This window comes from Cupressus sempervirens, chromosome 4 (assembly GCF_028749045.1).
Source record: "Cupressus sempervirens isolate cs-2001-9-10 chromosome 4, ASM2874904v1, whole genome shotgun sequence".
Taxonomy (NCBI): domain Eukaryota; kingdom Viridiplantae; phylum Streptophyta; class Pinopsida; order Cupressales; family Cupressaceae; genus Cupressus; species Cupressus sempervirens.
Window position 1 is genome coordinate 604,752,950 of NC_143121.1, and position 24,386 is coordinate 604,777,335.

At 36.9% G+C, this 24,386-nt stretch overlaps 1 protein-coding gene across 2 annotated transcripts in view; it reads left to right on the top strand.

Moving 5' to 3' along the window:
- Positions 1-24,386, top strand: part of LOC149562676 (phosphoglycolate phosphatase 1A, chloroplastic-like) — a 258,106-nt gene that overhangs the window by 228,625 nt on the left and 5,095 nt on the right. The window contains exon 10 of one of the 2 annotated variants that reach the window (XM_089826125.1): positions 21,932-22,298. The exons of the other annotated variant lie outside the window; for it this stretch is intronic. Within the exon in view, the coding sequence (XP_089682251.1) occupies positions 21,932-21,938 (7 nt within the window). The 3' untranslated portion in view covers positions 21,939-22,298. Of the gene's footprint in view, positions 1-21,931; positions 22,299-24,386 lie in introns of those variants that run through there. 2 annotated transcript variants of the gene reach the window in all.

The window sequence follows — 24,386 nt, forward strand, 5'->3', positions numbered from 1 at the left end:
GTACCTTAGGGAAGTACCCTAGGGAAAGCACTTAATGGACACACCTAGGGACGACCCAAGGGAAGCATTGGAGGGAAACACCCAAGGGAAAGTGCCTGAGGGAAGCACTCAAGGGAAAGTATTTGAGGGAAGTCTATGATGTACTGATGGAAAACACCATGTGCGAACGCAAAATCCCTTCGCGTGCAAGAGCCTAGACTGTATGGTGAGAGAAGTGGGGATCACATGAGAGATAGAAGGTAACCCTATGGTGGAATTAGTTGAGAGATCATACAATATAGTGCACAAAACAATTTGTGCAGTGGGGAACAATGGGTGATCATATAGGGTATATGAATGATGTTGTAGTGTTACAAGGAGGTTGTGTGTCGTACGATGATGTCATATGCTTAAGTCTTTCCAAGATAAATTTTAGCGGCTAACATTTGCCAATTGGCTAATTTTAGAAAAGAAATTAGAAATTTTGGGCTAATAATTTAAGATTTAATGCAACCTAAATCGCCACATTTTAAAATTTAGTTCTTTTAAAATTGTCCAATAATTCATTTTATAATAAAATTTAACTTAGAGAGATTCACCACAATATTCGATACATGATTAGATTTGATTCACCTAAATATTATATATTACTAGACAAGTTAAAATTAATTCACCAGTAATTATCAATTACTTTAGGGATATATCACAAATATTTAGTTTTCACTATTGATTTACAATATAATGTAATGATCCTAATAATATTCCATGAGGTAAAAAATGTTCAAGTTTGCTTATGTGTGTGTTTTCCTCAATTTTGACATCACAAAATTGAGGCAACCTTAGACAATTTTCTCATGGATTCATAGGCACATCCTCTTTGTTTAACTTATGGATGAGGCATCAGGAAAACAATTCATAAATCTCCCAATTGCTCTTTGTTTGGTCTTGTCAATGTGCTCTTTTGAAGGTTTTCCATCGAGATTATCCCCAATTTTTTGTTGGTAAGAGTTTTTCTTCTTGCATTGCACACTCTCAATTTTTGCTGAACGTTCACATATTTTCTTTGATTTTCCTTATATTGTAAATAGTTTTTGGTCGTGTTTTTGTCTTAGGTGAATAGTCCTTAGAATTCCACTCGAAACGAAGCTAATTTAGGTCCAAATCAGAGTTGTCTTGCTCAAGTTATAGGGAAAAAAGTGGGGTTTTCCCAGTTAACTGCATATTTTTATTAAAAACTTCATAAGAGTTGGCTTTTAATTGGCAATTGCACGATATAAAATATATTTAATATTTAAAGTGGATTTTGTAGTCCATTCTAAAATTTCAACTCATTCTGAGTTGATTTGACTGTAGTGTTTAATGTGTTATGAAAACAACCATTTCAAGTCTATTTTTCATGTTACTTTATTAAAAACTATAGTTGAATATTAAATATAAATACATGAGACAACTTAAGTGCATAAAGTGGGATTTTTATTTCATATTGCATATATCCAGGTGCAAAATACTTCATGAAAATCCACTCCCAATATATTTTAAGTCCCAGCATTATTAAAAGTGTGCTTTTTAAATAGGATTACATATGTTATTGTATTAGAAGTTCATTTTTGATAATCAAATGCATATGTATATGTGAATCACCATTTAAGTGGGCTTTTGAAATACATTTGCATGTCATTATAACATGTAAATGTAAATTTAAAATGAGTTTTTTGACCCGCATGAAGCCAAAGTGGCAATTTTGGACCCAGATGCATATTTTGTTGATTAAAGAATACATTATTCTCATAAACTTAATTCAAAGCGGCAATTTTGGACCTTACCACATGTTTCAAATAAATGTGTTTTAAAAAGTCCAAATGTTAGTTCATTAAAAGTGACAATTTTGGTAGCTAATGCATGTATTTCAAAGGACCCCAAATTTCCTGTTTTAGATAACTTGGCCTCTTTATTCAAGCTGAGTGGTGATTTCTCTAAAATTTGCATATATCAATACATATAAATGCCTTGTAAAAATGTGTTTTCCACTTGGTTATAAAACTATATATTCAAGTTGAGTGGCAATTTTGGTAATTAATGCATGCATTTCGAAGGGCCTCAACTTTTTGGTTTCAATAACTTAGCCTCTTTATTCAAGTTGAGTGGCGATTTCTCTAAAAGTTGCATATATCAACACACATGCATTTCACTTTTCACTTGTTTATAAATCCAATATTCAAGTTGAGTGGCGATTTTATGGGCAAACACATTAAGTCAAAAGGCATGTGAAAAACTTATAAAAATGCATTTTCTATTAAGCATTTGAAATGGTCTTCATATGGTGGCAATTTTTTATGGATTTACATGTGTAACAGCACATGCTTTTGCTTTCTCAAAGTGCATTTTTCTCTTCAAAACATATGGTGGCGATTTTCCAAGAGAAAGTATATATTACCAACACATGTTAGAACTCCTTCAAAATGCATTTGGCTTTGTAAGTGCCCTATCTTTTCCCTAGGTAGCGATATTTGCCAAGAATACATGTTTTTGTGATATGCTAATGCTTTAAAAAAGAGCATTTTAAAGGCTGCGAGTTCATTATCAACAGCAAGCAGCAATTTTTGAAGGCATTGCATGTATTTTGAATACACGCATTTTGAGAAAAACAGCCTGTTTTGGGCATGATTTTCACCAAAATGCCTTACATTCAAAAGCGTTTTTGCATTGAATATCAATGAGGGAGCATTCTAGGGTAAGTTTTTTCAATTTTAAGCTTGTCTTTCATCATTTTGCAAGCTAATCTTTGCCCTAGGCGCCATTTTTACGTGTCTTTGCATATGGAGTTGCTAGGTCAAAGTTTGTTCCACATTTTGGGCATTACATTTCTCTAACCATCTTCACATGTCCAAATTCGAACCATGTTATTTGGATTTTGAAATCTATTCAAGTCTTTAGCTTTCGACAAATCTAAAATCCTAAATCTCTTGGATTTATTTCAAATTTGCTCAAGTTTTTTATAAAGACATGCTTTTTCATTCTTGGTAGAGTTGAGGTTAAATTCCTTGGTTATTTTTCTTAAGACATTTGTATATATTTGCTTTGATTGTTCTTGCAAATCTTTGTCATTTCCATTTTCAGATTTGCATCTCTTTTTATTTGCATGAAGTTTTTCCTTTTATCTTCCATCATCTTCTCCAAGTCGCATATACAAGGTTTCATTTTACTTGCATATGCAGTTGGGTGTAAAATCCCGTTCTTAAAAGAAAGGCAAGATCATTTTTCCCTCACATGCAAATACAAGTTAAAACCCCACCATCACGCATTCCATGTACTTCCATATGGTTGAAGTTTCTCCGACATGCTTACCAGATAGTGTCTCACATTTTGCACTTCTTAAAACATGCTATGCTCAATGTGTTACTCATTTTTCCCCTTGTTCACTTAATTCCAACCTTGCTGGTTGTATATGCAATTCACTCCAAAAAACTTGTTTTAGGCTTTTTTACTCATATTTGAGCCATTATGAGCTTGACCCATTTATTCGTTCTCCATCCTTTCTCATTCCATTCATTTTCCTTATCCATACCTTGTCTAAAACCCATGGTTTTACATTAAAACAAAACTTATTATGGATCCCTCACATGAAGATGTTCTCACATTATGGGATTTTCATATGACAGTTGTGCAGGCATATCATTTTGCAATGTCAAGAGAACCTACTCCAGCAAAGGGCAAAGACAAAAAGAAGATGAAGTATTAGTACGATCAGTATCATAACTCCATCCCTTCGTCACAAGTAACTTCCTACTATGATGAAGAGCAGGATAATGACATATCTCACATGAACATTGAAGATTTCTTGGTAAGAGTTGATGTTGAAGCTACCGAGAATATGACATGGAGCAAGTGAAGTCATATTCTGTAATGTTTCCGTCCACCTCTGAGAGTCATATTCTGTAATGTTTCCGTCCACCTCTGAGATTAAACAAATAATGAAATAGTGGTGTTGCCTAACTGGAGGTTGTCGTACAAATTGTTGTACGATGCAGGGTATTCAGATTAGTGGTACGAAGTCTAAACAAGAGGGCCATAGTAGGCCGTACGGTAGCTGTAATTTGACCGTATAGGTAAGCCTTAACCATACGTGTGAATGGACAGTCCGTACTGAGCTGAGGGAGTGTTTTGATGGTCGTACGGATGTAGTTTGGACAAGCCGTACGGTTGATGCAGCAAGTCCGTATGGAGGGTATCAGAGAGTCGTACGGTGAGTTCCAGTAGGGGTGTACGAACAGTTTTAGAGGGCCGTATGGTGAGTTCAAGCAGGATGTATGAACAATTTTAGAGGGTCGTACGGTGAGTATGAGCAGGATGCACGGATGATTGCAAAGAGTCATACGATGCTGGTTGAGCCATGTAGTATTGGAGAGATGTGGTACGAACGAAATTGGATGTTGGGGGGGAAGTGAATGAATTCAATGCCATCAATATTAAACTCGACCAAGACCCAGAGAATGAACACAAAAGCATACAATTTAATTTTCACAATATGATGGTGCTCCAATAGCCAAATACAAGCAAAGCAATGCATGCAACAATAGAATAGGGTGAGGGTTGAATCCCACTGAAACCACACGAGCCAAGTAGGGAAGATCTTTCACCTCTGAAATGGTGAATTACAGAGAACTCCAACAGGAATTCGCAATATAGAAAGAAATAATTCAAAAGCATACCTACAAACTACCTACAAGCCGTGATTAAATACCCGTCAAGAAACTTTTCGAGGGTGTACAAACATAGTCGATGGTGACACAAACTACAGAAACAAAATAAAAATGGGTCCGAGATACATTAAATCAATCGGCCCGTTACATAAGTTTGATTTATTATTTATTTTATAACAGGAACATTACAATCCTCTTGTCTCAAAATTTGCTTGTCCTCAAGCAAATGCAAACCCGATTTTAAGAAACCTTCCGTAATCAGTTCCTCCAGTTTCGAGTTAGGCACTAAGTAGATCTTCCTGTCGAAGTAAATGATGTCATCAATAACCTTTTATCTTTCATCGTGTACATAACCATCCATCAACTCACATGCAAAAGTGTTCTTGGAATACTCGGCCAATAGATGAGCCTGCCACTTATCCAAGGAATGCGGTGAGGTGTTGACTATCTTGTTTTTACTTGCAGCGTCTGGGGCCAAATCCTATTTAAAAATTGCCTCCATCTTCTTGATTGTGACTTCCCTCAATCCTTTATTTGACATTCCTCTTAGCAACACCTTCTTGCCATCTGTCTTGAATGAAAAGTCCATCCTTTTGAAACTTTGAGTGTACTGGTCAAGAGTTTCCAACCACTAGATGCCCAAAATGATATCAGTATCAACCAAATCTATGACAAAGAAATCATCTGTCAGGGTATAGTTTCCCATGGAAATTTGTAGTCGTGGGGTCACATGAGTGCAAGGTAACAAGGTTCCTTCTGCAACCTTAACCTCAAATCCTTCATTCTCAACTACGCGCAGGCCTTTACTAATGACCAAAAATGAATTGATGAAATTGAGTGTGGCGCCACTATTAATCATGATTGGGACTTGTTTTCCGTGAAGTTTGCTACAAACTCTGAAGATACCACCTCCAGTCGATGTAGTGAGGGTAGCAATGGAACCCCCTTTTTGTATCAGGGCATTTATTCTCTCCTACTGGGTAATTTCTTCATTAGTCGCAGCAAGTATTTGTTCTTCGTCGTCATCAAGAATCACCTCAATGTAATGAATCTTTCCCTTCCCGAGGCAGCGATGACCAAGACCCCATGGTTCTTTGCACGTGAAACAAAGCTTTTTCCTTCGGAGTTCTTGCCAAGAATCTTCATCAAACTGAAGTTTTTCCTAACTTGGCTCCTTGTCTTTGTCTTCTTGTGGGGATGGTGTTGGTGTAACTGCGTGAGTTTTGGGGGAAGATGTGGCCATGTCACGCACCTTCTTAATAGCTTCATTGAGTGTACACGGGTTGAACCCTTTGATCCAGCCTCTCAAAAGCTCTCTCAACCCATCCATGAATAACACAATTCGACGTCTTTCAAAGATGTCTGTGACTAATACTGACAGCCTTTGGAACTCAGTGGCATAGTTGTCTACCATGCCCATTTTCTTTAGCTGAGCTAGATCTTTAAAGTCTAGCTCAGGATCCTTCCTATCGAAACAATCAATGAGTCTCTCAGTAAACTCAACATAAGAGGTCACTTGGTCATGACCGAGAGTGACCAAACCATGATGCCACCACTCATGCGCCATTCCTTTCAAATGAAGTGCTGCAAACTTGATTGCTTCCTCTTCAGGCATTGGATTGAGTTGGAAATAGGTATCTACCTTTAGGACCCACAACTGTATGGTAATGACTCTAGATCCATCAAATGGCAATAAGTTCACCTTTCCAATCTTTCTCCTAAGATCATCATTAAAATAACCGTGATTTCCTTTGCCAGAATATCTCATTCTTAGATCAACATAGTCTTTGTAAGATATATCTCATTCCATATTTGCATTCTACCAATCTTCCTGAAGTTTTTCTGGCATTTCATCAAAAGTGGCCTCTCTTCCTTTGTGTGGTGCTTCTGTCCTTGGAAGGAAGGTGGGTATCGAGGGTCAAGAGCGAGATGGTTGAAAGTTTGTCCTTCTGGAAACAAAATCGTCGCTATGACCGTTTTGTTCTCCTGTTGTCTTTCCCTCAGCCAATTTTTGTAGAGTTTCCTACATAAGCCTTTGGGTTTCGTTGATTTGCATTTGATTTATGTTCAGCTCTCTTAAAAGATTCATGAGTTTTTTTGTAAGATCCTGATGATCTGCCATTCTATCAATAGGGTTATTTCGTCTTCTCCTCTTAGTATAAACTTGCATTCACTTCCACAGGCAGGCAAGATCAAAAGCTCTGATACCACTGTAATGTTCTCGTCCACCTCTGAGATTAAAACAAATAATGAAATAATGGTGTTGCCTAACTGGAGGTTGTCGTACAGATTGTCGTACAACTTAGGGTATTTAGATTGGTGGTATGAAGTCTGAACAGGATGGCTACAGTAGGTCGTACGGTAGTTGTAGTTTGACCGTACGGGTAAGCCTTAACCGTACGTGTGAATGGACAATTTGTACTGAGCTGAGGGAGTGTTTTGATGGCCATATGGATGGAGTTTGGACAGGTCGTACGGTTGATGCAGTAGGTCGGTACATAGGGTATCAGAGAGTCGTACGATGAGTTCCAACAGGGATGTACGAACAGTTTCAGAGGGTCATACGGTGATTTCAAGCAAGATGTACAAACAATTTTAGAGGGTCGTACGGTGAGTATGAGCAGGATGCACGAATGATTGCAGAGAGTCGTACGATGTTGGTTGAGTCGTATAGTATTGGAGAGATGTGGTATGAACGAAATTGGATGTTGGGGGGGAAATGAATGAATTCAATACCATCAATATTAAACTCAACCAAGACATGGAGAATGAACACAAAAGCATACAATTTAATATTCGCAATATGATGGTGCTCCGATAGCCAGATTTGAGCAAAGCAATGCATGCAACAACAGAATAGGCTGAGTGTTGAATCCCACCAAAACCGTACAAGCCAAATAGGGAAGATCTGTCACCTCCGAAATGGCGAATTACAGAGAACTCCAACAAGAATTCGTAGTACAGAGACAAATAATCCAAAAGCATACCTACAGACTACCTACAAGCCGTGCTTAAATACCCGTCGGGAAAGTTTTCGAGGGTGTACAAAGATAGCCGACGGTGACATGAACTACGGAAACAAAATAAGAATGGGTCTGAGATACATTAAATCAATCGGTCCGTTACAAAAGTTTGATTTATTATTTATTTTATAACGGGAACATTACATATTCACCTATTGTCCACTTTCCTCTTGGTAGCTCATGAACTAGAATTCATTATTGCATGTGCAAGACACTTAAATGCATCCTCTCGAACCATCAAAGAGTGAGATGGTAATACTATCATTAGTCTTGATCCTGAGACTATTGATCGTATTTTTCATGTTCCTCATACTTCATTTGTTACAAACATCACAAGACAAAAGGCTTCAAAAGGGTGGAACGAGGATACCTTCTATTGTACTAAGTTTGTCAGTGATAATTGGTTGACCACTAAGAGGCCAAATCTTGTTAGATGGCTAATAAATGGTGTGCACTGATGTGATTTTAAGGAAGAAATAATGATCTAATCACATTGCTCTTTTGCTTAGCAAGGCTCAAGGAATCAAACACCTTCGAACCCTGGATGTATAAGTACATTTCACTCATAATAAGGTCAAAAAAAAAAGTATTTTGGGCTGAATTAGTGAGTGATTCAATATGTGAGTAGTTGGTGAACGTATTGTCTACTAGTGTGTTCAACATGAACTCCTACATGGTGTATATTTCTGCTGCTCTGGGTACATTTCAGGTTTGTCAACAAAAAATGACAAGTCCATAGGTCATGTGTGGGAGTACTACGAAAATTGCCTTTGAAGAAAAGTCAAATACATTTCCGAAGGGTTCAGGATGCCTTCTTTGGGCACTTCATGTGCTTGTTTGATAAAGAACTCCCAAAATAGGCGAGTTTCTAATGAAGCGTGGAATAAAGTAAATGAGTATGGTTGTATGTTTCTACAGTTTCCCAACTTTACATTTTTGCGAGTTGGATGTCTCAAGGGAGAGCCATACACATTGCCAAGGTACCCTATAGATAAAATTATACTCATGGAATTGGCAAGACAACTCATGTAGGTACAGGCTTATCAATCTAGTTTGCACTAGCGAGGAGTGGGGATTTCATTACATAAACCATTGAAGATCGGTGGGTACTCATTGGATATTTTGCCTAAAGAAAAGAACTTGGAGTTTGAAGTTCAAATGATCAAGCTGAAAAGATTCACAGCCAAGAGTTGTTTTGACTGAAGAGGACTACATGACAAGATGAGGAAGCAATTCCTACACGTGCATCGTATAGATCTCTGGATTGATGTACGTACTGAGGTGGATATATGACACATGGACTATACTCAATTGATTGTAAAGCAGATTGTGGATTTCAACTTGGCATCTATCCCTCCTAGATTTGAGGATCATGATTTGAATATGTTTAGCATAACGTGGAGAAGTTACCCATTCTTCCTCCTACATGGTTGTGCAAGGAAAGTACCTCAATTTGGGACCGATTCTAGTCTATTCTTGTTAATATCAACACTTGGATGAAAAGAAGGGGTCTCAAATGCATCGAGATAAAGCCCAGATAAGATTTTGATCCTGTTGTTCGGATTGGTTTGAAATCAGAGATAAAAGGTAAAGGTAAAGATGGGACATCATCATCGACATTTGAACCTCTTGTGCAAAGTTTTCACAAGCTATCTATCAAAGGAAGGAAGGACTTGAGAGTACTTGAGGTAAAAGGGATTGAAACTCAGTCAATCCAAATTGACTCAAGTGATGATGATGTTAGGAATTCAAAGGAGTCCTCACCGCTAGATTCATGTTCTCTTGAGGTCCTTGTAGTAAGCTCTCTTCCAGATTCAACACCAATATTAGATGAGTCTCATGATTCACCCCTGGGCATGGCTATGGATGCATTCTCTACCAAGCTTCTGTCTCTTGAGGATCCTGTGACCATTACTCCAGCATTGTCTGTGTCCTCAATTGCACCTAAATTAGAAATAGGAGGAGATCAATATGATTATGAGAGTGTCTTTGATACATACTCCTTGTCAATTCCTTCTGCCATCGTTCTACCTACAATGTTGCTTGATGTGACTTCAGCTCAGTTTGAGCAATTCATGACTGAAGTTACACATAGCAGTCCTACTCCTATAGCCATTCAAATTGAGGTGCTTGCTATAGTCACTACTTCAGCCAATGCATCTTCTTTCAACCTTCCTCCATGGTTGAGCACTGTCACACAAAAGAGAAAGAAAGAAGAAATCCCACTTCAGAAGTCTCACAACCAAGTGACCAAGCCAAGGGTTTCAAACAATAAAAAAGCCAAGACAGTTTCTCGAGTTGTGGTTGATGAAAATCACATTCAGTATGCTGAAGTAGCTGAACCACTTGAGAAACTTACTAAAGACATGCAGCCTACTGATTACAAAATTACAAGAGTTGAACTTGGTAAACAAAGTAGGTTGAGTTATCAACAGGATGCACACGAGGCCGTCAACTTCTTAGCTCGAAAGAATGATGAACTATGGGATAAGAAGAGCAAACTCAAGGAGGAGAATGCACGTCTCCTAGTGATCATTGAAGAAATGAAGAAGTCTTCTTCGGGTGTTGAATCTATTCCAGATACTTGTACTGAAAAGAGCAAAAGAAAGGCACAACTTGTACATGAGTGGGTGTCCAGTATTGAATCACTGTGTTATCAACTCATTCGTGGTATCTACAGGATGTTGAGGAAAGGAAAGGAAGTTATTGCTTAATAAGTGATATTCAAGGGTCACTTGAACGACAATTACAGTTGCTAGATGGGGACATTGGTGCTTGGAAGAGTATGATGGAGCTTGATTTGGATGGTTTATGTGATTATGAAGTCATCTCATTTGTTGAGATGTATCATGATTACAAGCATCTGATGATTAACAAGGAACAAGTCCCACAACAACTCATTAAGGATGCAAAGGTAGTAGGAATGAAGATTAGTGAACCGGAAGATATTATCTGCGAATGCTGCAAGAAGCTATCATGTAGAGTTATCACTAAGAATGGAAAACTCAAGAAAGAAGAGGATATTCTTATAGGCTCACTGAAGCAATTCGCTTACAACTTGAAGCAGATGATTTCAATCTCAGTATAATGAATACATTTGCAAGTTGGAAGTGTTCATTAGATGAACTGCAAAGCAAAAAGGAAATTTCTATTAAGGAAATTTCAGAGGCATCCAGTACATATTGAAAGATCATTGTAGTTGTTGAGTACACTGGTGAGCCTGATGCTAAAGTTGTGCGTAACTCACTGCAGAAATCTGCAAAGATTGTTGAAACTCTGTGAACATTTCAATTTTTCATATGCTTTAAGTAGATTAGTAGTAGGAAAGCTACATGAAAAGAGCATCTATATTGTAAGTACAAGATAACATGCACTTGTACAATCAGCTTGTGTAGTTAAGTTGCAATCACATTAGGCGTGCAACTTTGAATAAAGTCAAAGTAGTTAGTTAGAGATAAGTCAAGGAGGTTGAAGTTGTTCCACTTTTCCCTTCACCTTTCTCTCTTCAATTTTCCTATATAAAGGAGAGAGTTCATTGTAAAGAATCTATTTGTTGCTTTATAGGAGAAGGTTGGGCTTGTGACCTAAAGGCTTTGTATTTCTTGTTGCAAATCTTTGAAGTGAATAAAGAATCAAGTTTTTCCCAAACTTTGTGTTGTGATACTTGGAATTAATCTTTCTCTTACGTTGCATTGATTAATTCGTCTTTGTTACTTCTTTCTTTGTGAAGCATTTGAGTATTTGGTGTTGTTCTTGAAAGACTTTGAGCTTTCATAAACAAGATTGATATAGTTTGATAGTGGCTACAAGTACTAAGATTTAAAGACTTTGAGCTTTACTTCGTATAATATTTCATATTTGAATAGTTGAGCAAAGACTTTGAGCTTTGTTAGTTGTTTGTCCTTTTGTTACAAGAAGATTTCTTGTAGGAGACTTTGGGTTCTTGCTATCAATCACACAAGTTATAACTATTGTCTTAAGGTTCTTCTTGTGTCAACTCTTAAGCCATCGGTATTACCATAGCAATAGATTCCTTTGTTAAATTGCAAATAGTTTTTAGTATAAGGTCATTCTTGAAAGAAGGGGAATTGATCCGTGAAACCCTGATTTGTTTATTCCAGTTAGGTCTCTGTTGTAGCCACCTATGGTAAGAAGGGAGTCTCTCCTATTGTTGAGAGGAGAGATGTATCTCACTACACCGTTGCCTACCGTTCTCATTTTGTAAGTTGTGGTTACAATGGCTTACAAAATATTTAGCCAACAGGGGGTTAAGATTTCCTTTGGATTGTGGATCACAATAGAAATCAATGACCTTGAAGAAACTGTGGGTCATATTAGAATTAAAAATATCACTACATTTATCTTACACAATATAGTGAGGATTTTCAGATTACATTTATAAAATAATACTAGCTAAATATTATATTATGTCCCTTAAACCCATCTCTACATATAGCCCAAAAATTTTAAATAAGCATTCTATTCTAAAATAGAGGTATTTACCATGGTGATTAATGAACTTTTTATTGTTATTGAGATTTGCCAATATTTTCTACACAAAAATTATGATTCCAAAATATTTGTCAATATAAATAATATTTTTAATTTAAAAATTGAGTGATTCACCAATAGAAATTATTTTATTTTTCAAAATAATGAAAGATTCACCAATATTTTATATCTTGTTTTTTTGGAGGGGGGTTCGTTAAAGTTTACCCCAAGTCTTTCCTTCCAGCATTGGGTCTTTGCTACATACAATTGCCTTTATCTCTTAAACTGAAGTGGCATCTTGGAATGTAACTTATTATTTGAGAGAATTATGAACAAACACACAATATAACTTTAAGTAACGAATAGGCACGAAAGGAGCACCGGATTGATTTTTTGCCGAAATGCGAGTGATACAAAAATAATCCAGATTAAACAATGATAGAACTTAAATTACAAAGGCTTCGGGCAAGAGCTGAGCAATTACAGATTTGTTTCCAAATGAAGGTGATCAACAAATTTGGCACACAGTGAAATATCAAGGTGATATTTCCAATGAAAGACTAGGGTGGTTGTTAACCACCAAAACTACACCAAATAGAGAGAATCTTTTGCCTCTAAAATGGTAAACAAGAACTCCAACTAGAATTCACACTACAAAAAAAAATCCAAGATGCATACCTTCTACAACCTACAAGCCGGTATAATACCCCTTCAGATAAAATCCCAAGAACTTACAAAACATGTTGACACAACAAACTCCTACAGACAAATAAAAATTTTAAATGGGCCCGAGATATAATTGAATTAAGTTCCAGGGCCATACATACATAATTATTAAATTTAATTATTTAATAATATCAAGGACATTACATCTTAGTGGCTTACTTCATTGAGGGCTCTTTGTCTTGCATGGTCCTCTGCTTTACTTTTGAACCTTTCATTTTGAGCAGCATAATACATCTCTTTCCTTGTCCTTCCACTTGGGGGGCAAGTTTTCCCTTTTAAATACATTATCATTCCAAAAGACCCCTTTCCCTTTGTTGGCTTGTATCTTTTATAAAAGGGTACCCTTTCTTGTGTGGAATCCTTTGTTTTGTACAAATATTTTCATCCTTGTTTACAATATTTTTCATTCTTAAAAGCACATATTTATTAAAAATGGTCTTTCACTTGGGGGCATCATGTGTTGTCCTCTAAATATTCCATATCTTTCCGAAAGATCCATTATGTTTTTGTTATTTGTCTCAATTATAACATGATGCTTCATTTCAAGGACGTCTTTTGTTTTGCACTAGATGTTTCGTTCTTGTTTATAGTCTCTTTCTTGCTTGAGAGAGTATGTCTATGCAATTGATCATTAACTTCAGAATACTTAATGTGTTATCTTTTCCCTTGCATTTATGATTGGGGAAAAACTATTTAGTTCAAATATGTCTTTTTCTAAGGATCCACTTTCTGTTGCAAAGGGGCATTTGTTTATCATGTGACATCCTTTTTCTTATACAAAATTATTTGTCTTGATTTGAGATTCTCCCTTATGCAAGAGGCATGTATCATTGATCACAATCTCTTTCGTATTTGAAAAGAATGTTTATCATAAACAAATTCCTTTACCTGAGGGCTTAGAGTGTGTCGTCCTTCATCAAGAATCTCTTTTTCACCTAGCAATAAGGGGCGAAACAAGTGGATTCTTGTACTCTCCCCTCTCTTTGTCTTGAAGACGTATTTTGGTTTAAAAACTCGTCTTGGAGGTAGATGTCTTGTAACCAAGATCTCTTCTTTCCAAGGGTCTCTTCCCTCTTATTGCATGATATCCTTTCACAATTATCTTTTCCTTGTCCAACAAGAGTTTTACCTCTTTTCTAAGGGTTGTGGTTACATTATTTTTTTAGGATATCTCCTTGTTGGAAGTAGGTATCATTGTTATTCTTTTCCTTAAGAGCCCACCATAGTCTTATGTTGCCATCTTAAGGAGGGAGGCATACATGCGGCCTTGTTGTCTATTATATGACAAATTCATTAATTCTTTTGTGCCCTTGTACATTCCTTTTCTGCTCTTGTGCATTATTCAGTGGATTTCCTTTGGAGACAAAAGTTTTCTTGGAACATTCCTCTTTTGGCAAATTTCCTAGGGAAAAATGCTTTGCTTGGTTATCCTTAGATGGGCTGACTAGCATAACATAGTTTTCCAGACTATCAAATTCCGTTTTTGCACAATGGTCTCTTTTGGGATGAGTGGAACTTGCTAGCCTTTCTTCTCCTACCTACTCTTTTCTTCTATGGATCACTTAGCATAATACAACTTCCTAGCTTGTTGACTTCGTGGTCTTTCTTCTCCATGAGCTTTTCTAGTAGGTTAGACCATGGAGTTTGATCTCGCATTTGTCGAGTTCTCTCACTCTTTCCATTCTACTTGTTCTTTTGCAATAGCTTTCTCAACATGATACTAGTAGAAGAGATGTTTTCTCTATCGAGGTCTCTTCAATTAGTTGATTTGTTTTGTTTTTGGTACTAACCCCCTTTTTTGGTGTCTTTTTTTGTTTGTCCTTTGTCGTTTTTCCCCTTTCTCTTCTTGTTTCTATTTGTTTTTGTGTACCCTTGCATGTGGTTGTATTCTTCAAGATCCTTGATTTGGGGGGCATGTGCCCTTGAACTTAGTGATTTCTTATCTCTTTTCAATTTTGTCAATGATCATATCTCTTTCACTCTCTTATAATTTACAATGAGCATGAGGTAGACTCATACCCTCACAAAATTAGGGGCTAAACATACCATCCTCAAATTACATCAGTATGTAATTTCTCATTTACCTTCACCCCATTTTAGTATCCATTTTTCTGTCCATTCTGGCATTCCCTCTTCAATTAGGACCCATGGTCCATATTTTGGTCCTCATTGAAGGGAATAGACCAACTTTGTCAGCCTATTTTCGATGATGAGCCAATGTAATTGGCCTATTCCTTGATGTTTTCTTCGAAATTTATAATGGGAAGTGGTCTTCATGGTTGAGGAAGAAAGTCATACCATTATCAACTTTCTTCAAGTTTTGAGCTTTGAAATGATTCTGAGAGGTATAGAAGCAACCATATCTCTCCTCATTTGGGTACGACATCCTAACCTTAAGTGCAAGTGCAAGCTCTTACGCATCTCAAGCACTCCAAGGTAGGTTTCAAGCATCCAACACAATCTTCTCCATTATAGCAAGATTCTCTCTCTCATTGAACGTCAAGTAAACAAGACCACAATCAAGGAAGACAATCATATCACAATCATCCATTCACAAGAACTCAAGTCATGTTCCTTCTCCACATCAAGCGTTGTTACAAACTACAACAATCATTACTTGGGGCATGTCTTTCATGATTTCCTTTTAGATTTTTTGCGTGAAGTCAAACTACTGCATCAATCTTTGTAATCACATTCAAAGAAGTGTTGCACCATCAAGGTATAAGACATTTCATGTTTCAGATCTAGCCTCTTCTTCGTATCAGCACACTTTTCTTTCAAGTACATAATTCAATTTTAATATTGATTCCAAATTGGGGTTTTGACTGAGGAAAACCTCTCTCTAACAAAAATTTCTCTTTTTCTGTGTCCAAGAACAGACTGTCTTCATTTCGGGACCGGAATTGGGAACTAAAGGGTCTTGGATATAGTTTACAACTGAAAATAGTTGAAGGTGCAGGGAAAGGCTGACCCATTCGACCTAGTCCCTCCATATCAGCACCAAATTGAATCTGTAGGTTAGTTGTAGTTTATGGGTTTTGTTTCCAATACCAAAAATTGTTAAATCTCTGTCAGTCTATGTTTGCTACAACTCAACTTTTTTCTCCACTCAACCCTAAATCTTGCATCTCCCCATCAATTATACTTTTCCATTTTCATTAAGTGAAGGATCACTGTACCCATTTAGTGCTCAGGCCTTCTTAAGCCTAGTGGGTCATCTTCTTCTGAATGTGGCAAACAAATAAGGATCAACACCTCATGCATACCCAACCTATATTTCATTCTTTACAGCTCTACAACTATGTAAACCCCACTCAACACCTTCTCATTGGCCTTTAAATTAAGAAAAATTGGAATATCAGATTTTGGAAGTAGGTAACTACATTTAAAGGCTTGTGATTCTGAAGGTGCCATCCTCGATCACTAATCTCCCTTGTGGGACAAGGCTTATTCTCAACCCCTACTTAAACAAATCTAATTGCCTATTTTTCCCTATCAATGCTCTCATATATGTAGCTCATCATGGGCCTCTCCATCAACAACTCATAGGAAAACAATTAAAGGCTTTATTAATAGCAGTTGTCATGAAAATTAACAAAAATAAGCAAACAAAATTAAAATATGAACAGAAATATAATGGAAAATTACCTTTACAATATCGCTGGCCAATTGCCAAAAGCTATGCTTGTCAAAGATCCAATCATGCATGTTAGCTTGTGCATTGATCTTTGCATATGATGATGTAGACTATATTGTCGTCGGTAGAAATTTTGTATCAGCCGACAGGACCCTTCGGAAAAGTTCTTGTTATGTAGCCGACGGAAAAATAGTTTGTAGCGCACATAATGTATCTGGCTGACATATACCTTCGGGAAGGTTCCTCGGAAAGTATTTATAACCCCTTCGGGAAGCATTGTAATCATGATTTCAAAACCTAATGTAATATCCTGGCATATGTGAATAATAATAAGAGTTCTGTTGTTCGTGTTCGTGTCTATTATCTGTGTGCAGAAGCTCAGGAACTTCCAGTAGAGAACGTACCAGACGGAGGAATGCAGAAGTGTAGAGACCCAGCACAGTCTGAACAACCAGAGGTCATGGATAGAGCTAGTGTTTTTCTGAAGCAACAGTTCCAACTCGTTCCTGATAGGCGTGGCCCGTCCATTCAGTCCCCCAGCTATTTCGAAGTAGCGCCTGTACCAGAGCCTCAGTCTCAGGAGGGAATGCCACATGCCGTGATTGCGCCGATAGCAGAGGAGGCGGCACCGGATGTGTGGGCATGGCTCCCGTTGATGAGGACAATAGTGATGCAGAATGGTCATTGGAGGACTTTGCCAAGGAGGATTACGGGTCGGATGAGGACAGGTGCAGGGACTACCTCAGGACTATGAAGTCTGCATTGAAGAAGGGGCATGATGTGGCGATTCAGGCTCTCACTCGGCGAAGGGAGTGGCATTTGATCCGAGCGTATATTTGTGGGATTTGTCCTAAGCGATTTCAAACTTGTTTTGTGGATAGAGGTTGGCCGGCAGTTGAGACACCAGAGATGTTGGCAGATTGGGCCACTGAACCAGAGTTGGGACCGAGTGACACTCCGATGATGAAGCTGGCACATGAGATCGTGGGACTGTACAAAGAGGTTTACTATGCTGGGCAGCGCGCAGAGGCGGATAGGGCAGCAGACAGTGTTGCAGCTCAGAGATCTCTAGCGGTTGAGAAAGAGGCAAGAGAAAAGTTAGCCGCTGATTTGGCCGACAAACAGGCAGCATGGGCAGCAGCGGGCAACACTATTGAAGGATATGGCAGCAATGGTACAGGAGAAGGATGCGGCTATTCAGGATAAAGATGTGGCAGAGCATGAGTTGCAGTTGGCCAAGAGACAGGCTATGGATGCTGCGCTTCTACTAAAGGAGGCCGTAGAGGTTAATTCACAGATTTAGACAAATCTGCGCATCCGGACTGACTAGGTGTATGAGTTACGTCGTCAACAACACTCTTCCGGGACACCTCCTTCTCTCTAGTATTTCTTTTATTGTTTGTGGGTTGTCTCCTAATTTTGCTAGTCATTAGGAGACGACTTTTCTTTTTGGGGGGGATGATGTCGTTGGTAGAAATTCTGTATCAGCCGACAGGACCCTTTGGAAAAGTTCTTGTTATGTAGCCGACGGAAAAATAGTTTGTAGCGGACATAATGTATCTGGCCGACGGATACCTTCGGAAAGGTTCCTCGAAAAGTATTTATAACCCCTTCGGGAAGCATTGTAATCATGATATCAGAACCTAATGTAATATCTTGGCATATGCGAATAATAATAAGAGTTCTGTTGTTCGTGTTCGTGTCCATTATCTGTGTGCAATTCTTAATTAACCTATGTGGTAAACATATATCACTTACAAACATGTGTCTCAAAGTGGTCTTGGATTGAAGCAAGGATTGCAACATGGTAAAATTGGTTGCAAAGCAGTTAATTCCAAGATGAGCCAACTCTTTCTTACTTGAGAATTTCCTTTTTAGATTGAGGGTCTCTCTATGATTATACATACATATACAAATATTCTCTGCATGCTCTGTACATGATCTAATCCATGGGAATTTGCCAAGATCCTCCAATATTAAGCCTAGGCAATGGACAACACAAGCCCATAACAAAGAGGAGCACCTGTACATGAGAATTCTACCTGCAGCAACATAATTTTCTGCACATCTGTAACCATTCGTATTATGTTCTTCTTGCCCATCTCAGCCAAAACTCCCTTCAAGGCCTCACAAAGCAACTCAACATTTTATTTTTCCTAAAGCATCAATTGACTACAACACTGGGCCACATGAGCAAGAAAAAAAACAGCAATTTGGTAAATTAGAAATAAAAATCTTAATCAGTAAATTAATGTAATTTCAAGAGTACAATGACATGAAAAAAATACAAGAAAATTCAACAATGTTCTACTTCTATTGGTCCATCCATCAGTCATGATGGTGCAAGCCTTTTTCCTTCATATTTCACAATACTGATCTTTTTTAGCTTTCACCTCAGCCACCTTTTGAGTCATAAGGAAGCCTTATCCTTGTCACTAGGGGATTCGAACCCCACACCACAAATTGTAATGACATCTACCATATTTTACCAATAAGGAGACCTAAAATGAATTAAATATATAAAATAAGTATTTTAAATTAAGAGTTGAACTTTAAAATCTTCAATACCACATACCTTTATAAGTAGAAAAAATAGTAAGCATAGAAATCAAGCTATGTATTTAAAAATAATTAGCTAGCTGCATGGACTGGAATGGTCAAATTGAAAAGCACACTGATATACTAAGAGAGGAAGGTAAATCAGTATATCTACCAAATATATCATTTTCAAACTGGATTAGATGTAATAGCTATACTACATAAAGCTTGATCAAAACACATGCAAGCAAAAAAACAAAGGAACACAAAATTTATATGAAAACCTAACTCTAATGGGAAAAATCATGGAAAATCAATGTTTTTATATGTTAACTTATTTTACAAAGATTGTAGGCACCAACCCCTTGTTTACTTTATGAGCACGAACTCACTTTTCAAAATTCCACCTTGATTATGTTGCTTCTACAACAGATGATAGATGTCCTTGATTTTCACTATTGTGCTATAAATTTGCTCTTATATCACCTCTGAATCTGCTCCACAATTCAGTACACAATCTGCTATAAATTTGCTCTTATATTTTCTCAAAACAAGCCTTTATATATCGGCAATAGCCTTCCAAAACCTCCTCATTAGATTGTTCATGCAAGTCTTCATAAAGCTGCAATCTTCCTTCTCATCAATGTCTTTGGTGCATATGGATCTTTAATGCTCGCCCAACACACGTCATGCTTCACACACTTCGAAAATGATTTGGATCTTCCTTGTATATTTTTCTATACTGCTCTTCCATAAATAGTTGTGCACTCTTCAATTTCGAAACAACTATTGAATGGCTGTCTCTTTTCTTTATATAATGAGATTGTATTTATTACTTTCTAATTAACAAAATACAAACTGCTGCCTTATAATCACATCTTTTGAACCAATATTAGTCTTTCATTTAACAAATAACTGACTTTTAAAGCAATAACTTTGGTTGTTTTGTCCTTCCAATGACTGCATCTATAAAAGATCTCATCATTTCCTTATTACTGATGACTGCTTGTATTAGGAAAGTTGCACCTCTTCATTTGTGTTTGCATTAATGTAATTTCTGTTTTAATCAGTCTTATGAATTTTCCGCCTTCTCTCTTTGCTGGTATGTATTTCCAAAACTCTAATGAGTTGTCTATCTTGGTAAATATTGTTGTAAATAAAACAGATCACTGCATATAATCTTTAGTCTTCGCTATAATTGTAGTCATCATAAGCATTGCCTCTCTATATTTGTAACATCATAGTTTTAATCTTGAGAGAGCAGTGTCATTAATTACTCTTGATTAATATATGAACCTTCTTGTCTTGGGCACTGGTAAAATTGGCTTAGTACAATCTTTGTCTTCAATCTTCTTTGACATCAAACCTTGCCATCATCATGACATCAGTGACAACATCTCAACAGCAATAGAACTCGAAGTCTTGAATTGTACGTTGTGCAGCATCTTGCTTGTCCTTGTTCCAAACCATGCTGTCAAGCAATAGTTGGGAATCTAGAGTAGTGCAAGAAATAAAATGTGCTTCTAATTTGGATTAAATATTAAAAAATTACAATTTGAGGCCCAATACCTAAATAGTCACTACCACTACTCAACTCCAAAAAATGGAGGAATTGAACTCTCTCTATTAATGTCTGTCATTTCTTCTCTTGCCTCTTTTTCAATTCTTTTTGCTGTTGAAAAGTCTCTTGTTGACTTTGCACTTCATTTATGACTTCAAGGGGTGCTATTATGTATGGTTTAACACCTTGGCATGGTATTTGTGCAAGGTGATGCTTCAATTGATAAATACCTCCCCCATTGAATTTTTTTTACAATGAAAACATGCTACTTCACCTTTTTTTGCCCTAGGAGTGACATCTTTCTGACAAGGATCCTTTCTAAGTAGTTTAGAGTCTAGATGGACAATGTACTTGGAAATTTACATCAATTTATAAACGAACGGTAAGCTGCAGTAATTTATAAATTTAGAAAAATTTACATATCCACTTTTAATTAAACTGAATTATAAAGAAAAAAAAGCTAAGAACAATCAGAATTTGTAGCTTAAAAAGTACAAAAAAACCTGGGGTTTATTGTAATGTCCCCATTTTAGCAGGTTCTTGTAGCAGGGCTTGGTCAGTTCATTATTGCTACCCTCGTGAGATGACAGATTTATTTGAGGGTAAGTCAATAATGGGCGCTTACCTTTTTAGCAGTGCAGTGGAGGCTCCTAGTGTTTGTTTCCATCAACATTTCATGGGGTCAATTAATGGAGCTCATGTTATAAGTTGTTTATTAAGTCACTCTTAATAAATGACTTTATCATTTAAATGTTATAATTTAAAAGTGTGTGCAAGAAGCATATTAAGTGAAAAGTGTGTTGGAGAAGCCACACTTTATTTTGTGTTATAAAAGAGACTTCGTGGAGGAACAAAATTGTTTCTCTTGGCGACTGTTTTAATTATTTGTGAAGCTGTTGAAGGTTTTCAACAATGGTTTCCTGAGGACTGATTCCTCTTCTGATTTGCACTTTGAGCCATTGAAAGACATGGTGAATTGTGCTCTGCTTGTCTGGTAAATTATTCTAATTATTCTGATAACAACTTTTATATTGTTGTATACCAAAATTGCTCTTATTTGGTTGCAAATCAATCAGAATGGCTGGACGTTTTATGTTCCTTCCAAATCTGTTACAAACTGTGGCTATTTGAAGGTCATTTGTCTGAGAATCTTGGCATGCATAGGCTTGCTATAACCTAGGTGGACAGTATTTGGGGTTGTGTGAGATGTTTACTACCGTACTTAGGCGTCATAAATGTTTTCTGTTGATGCCATTAATCCCTGCGCACTGTGCAGTGACTGATAACATCTAAAGATGTCATTGGAGGCTTGGTAAAAGCTGCAATTCACCTATATCAGGTAGAATTTGAACAAGAATGGCTTGCGTTTGGAGATTGTGGCATTGGATATTCAAACCTCCTGCAAGCAATTTGGCACCATATCTACAGGCTCTTTAATTATGATTGCAATTTATTTGAGAACTGTTGTAATAATTTGCAAATACCATAATTTTAAATCATTAGTTTGATATTAGCATTGTTTACTAAAACTTAAGCAGTGTTCATTGTAAACAGTTTGGTATTGAGATAAGGGGTTATAAGGTTGCACCCCAACTATTTGATGAAATGCCAAGTTGTAATAATATGTGTTTCAGTTCTATTGATTCACTAGTATGCATGCCAATTGTTTGTAGAAATGCTCCTTCGCTGTAGGTGTAGATTTACATGTGAAAATTCTGATTTATGCATTTGAAATGGTCAAGAGTAGTTTCCATTACCTCTTGTCCTTTGCTTAGTCATCATTGAGTTATTTTGCAAGCATTTGAACATTATTTTAAACCATTCAAGCAAGCAAATACAATGTAGAAATAAAGGACAGCAAGATAGAGGATTCATGCAAAGTGTTTGACAAAATGTCAAACATCCAAATGTGAAGTAATTTGATGTTTGTTGGAGCTAGAACCAGTTGGGGTTCTTACATTTGTTTATTTGATAACTAAGGTTTCTTGGTTTCTCATTAATAAAATAAAATTAATGTAGGAATCAGAACATAATGAAAATTTGAGGGGTGAAAAACACTAACCTCCGTCTTCAAATTTGCTTCAAAATCAAGAAATACTAAGTCCACATTAGCAATGGCCTCCAAATCCTCCTTAAGCTTGTTTGGATACATCAATTGTAGCTACAAACCTACCCAAATGATCTTCAATCACTATTGTGTCCCCAATAAATCTAACAGATTCCTTTCCAATGACATACAATTTCTGCTCAAATAGTAGTTCTCTACTGGTCGTGTTTCAAAACAAAATGAATGGTTTTCTAGTGTGGAGATCATTTTATGGTTTTCTTTTTGAGGATTTTTTTTTAAATCATCATTTTTTCTTTTTGCATTTAACTATCATGAAAAAGTCATACCAGCAAGGCTCTTGAATCCCTAAGGCTCTTTTGACCTGGCTTGGCTCAGAGCTCACCAAATCTAGGTGTGTCCAAGCAACTTATATAACTCTGGAAAATATAAAGAATGAAGATTGCCAAAGGAGGAATGGAGGCTTAAGTAGATCATGAAGGTCATGACAAGCTAAATTGGAATGTAATTGGCTCCTATTCAACACCCAAATACAAGAGGCCCTAGATCGACTCCAACGGGGTAGGTTTGAGAGAACATGAGATGATCCACATGTGTTGATGGCTAAATTTTAACCTAGGGTAGCTTATAAGTACCTTTCATAGTTCATCTAGAAAAGAATCTTGATAGGATATTCATAATTATAGTGAAAGGTGAGTTACTGGGGAATGTAGGCCTCCTTTGCAGAGATGCCATTTGTAGAGAGAGAATAGGCCAAGGTAGTGATGGCTCACCAATGGCCAACTAATTTATAAGCATACAAACAAGGATTGGAAGTAGCCCAAGTAATTGTTCTTTTGTGCAATGACATAACACAATGGAAATTTGTATCATACTTTGTGTCTAGTGTATTCATGCATTGGTATATATTAGTAATCTTCACTTAGGTAGTTTGATCATAGCAATCGGAATGATATGACATGGCTAGTTAAGATAACTAGGAAATGTGTAAGAAAAAATTTCTTTCATGGTTGAGATAGGCCCATCCCATTTGGAAGATGTGTTGCTATGGTATGGAGTATTATACAACAGAACTTTCAAAGATAGTTCAAGCAGAACATTGAATTTATTGAGGAAAATTTTGTAGCGAATGCTGATGAGTGTGTGAACCACCATATGAATTTGTATGAAGAATTTATAGACTTCTTTCTATAGCTATACAGATGGTCATATGCTTATGTAGAAGGAAAGGGGCATTAAGTTCAATGACTTGTGGATGAATGACTCAAATAATGCTAAACTAGCTAATGTAGGCAAAGTATGGGTAAGACCTTTGGACACATTTTGGCAAGGGGATGTCAATAGCTACTTTTGATTTAGGGTTGTCAACATATTCTTTCCTTCAGAAAGCAGATGCAAGGTTCCTCGGCAGCAAGTATGACAATTCATGCATAGATCTTTTCTTGATCAAGAATCTGGTGATTGGTCAAGGATCAAACAAATAGAGAAGGCCAAGTATCTTGCATAGTGAGATGCCATGAAAGTGAGGGTGAAATGTGCTTGGTAGGGACAAATCAGTCACCAAGCTAAGAGGGTCAATTCAAGAGATGATCTAAGTATTTTGCAAATTTGTAACCTAGGGGAGGCTTTTAAATACCCTATAAGCATCATGGAGATGACAATCTTA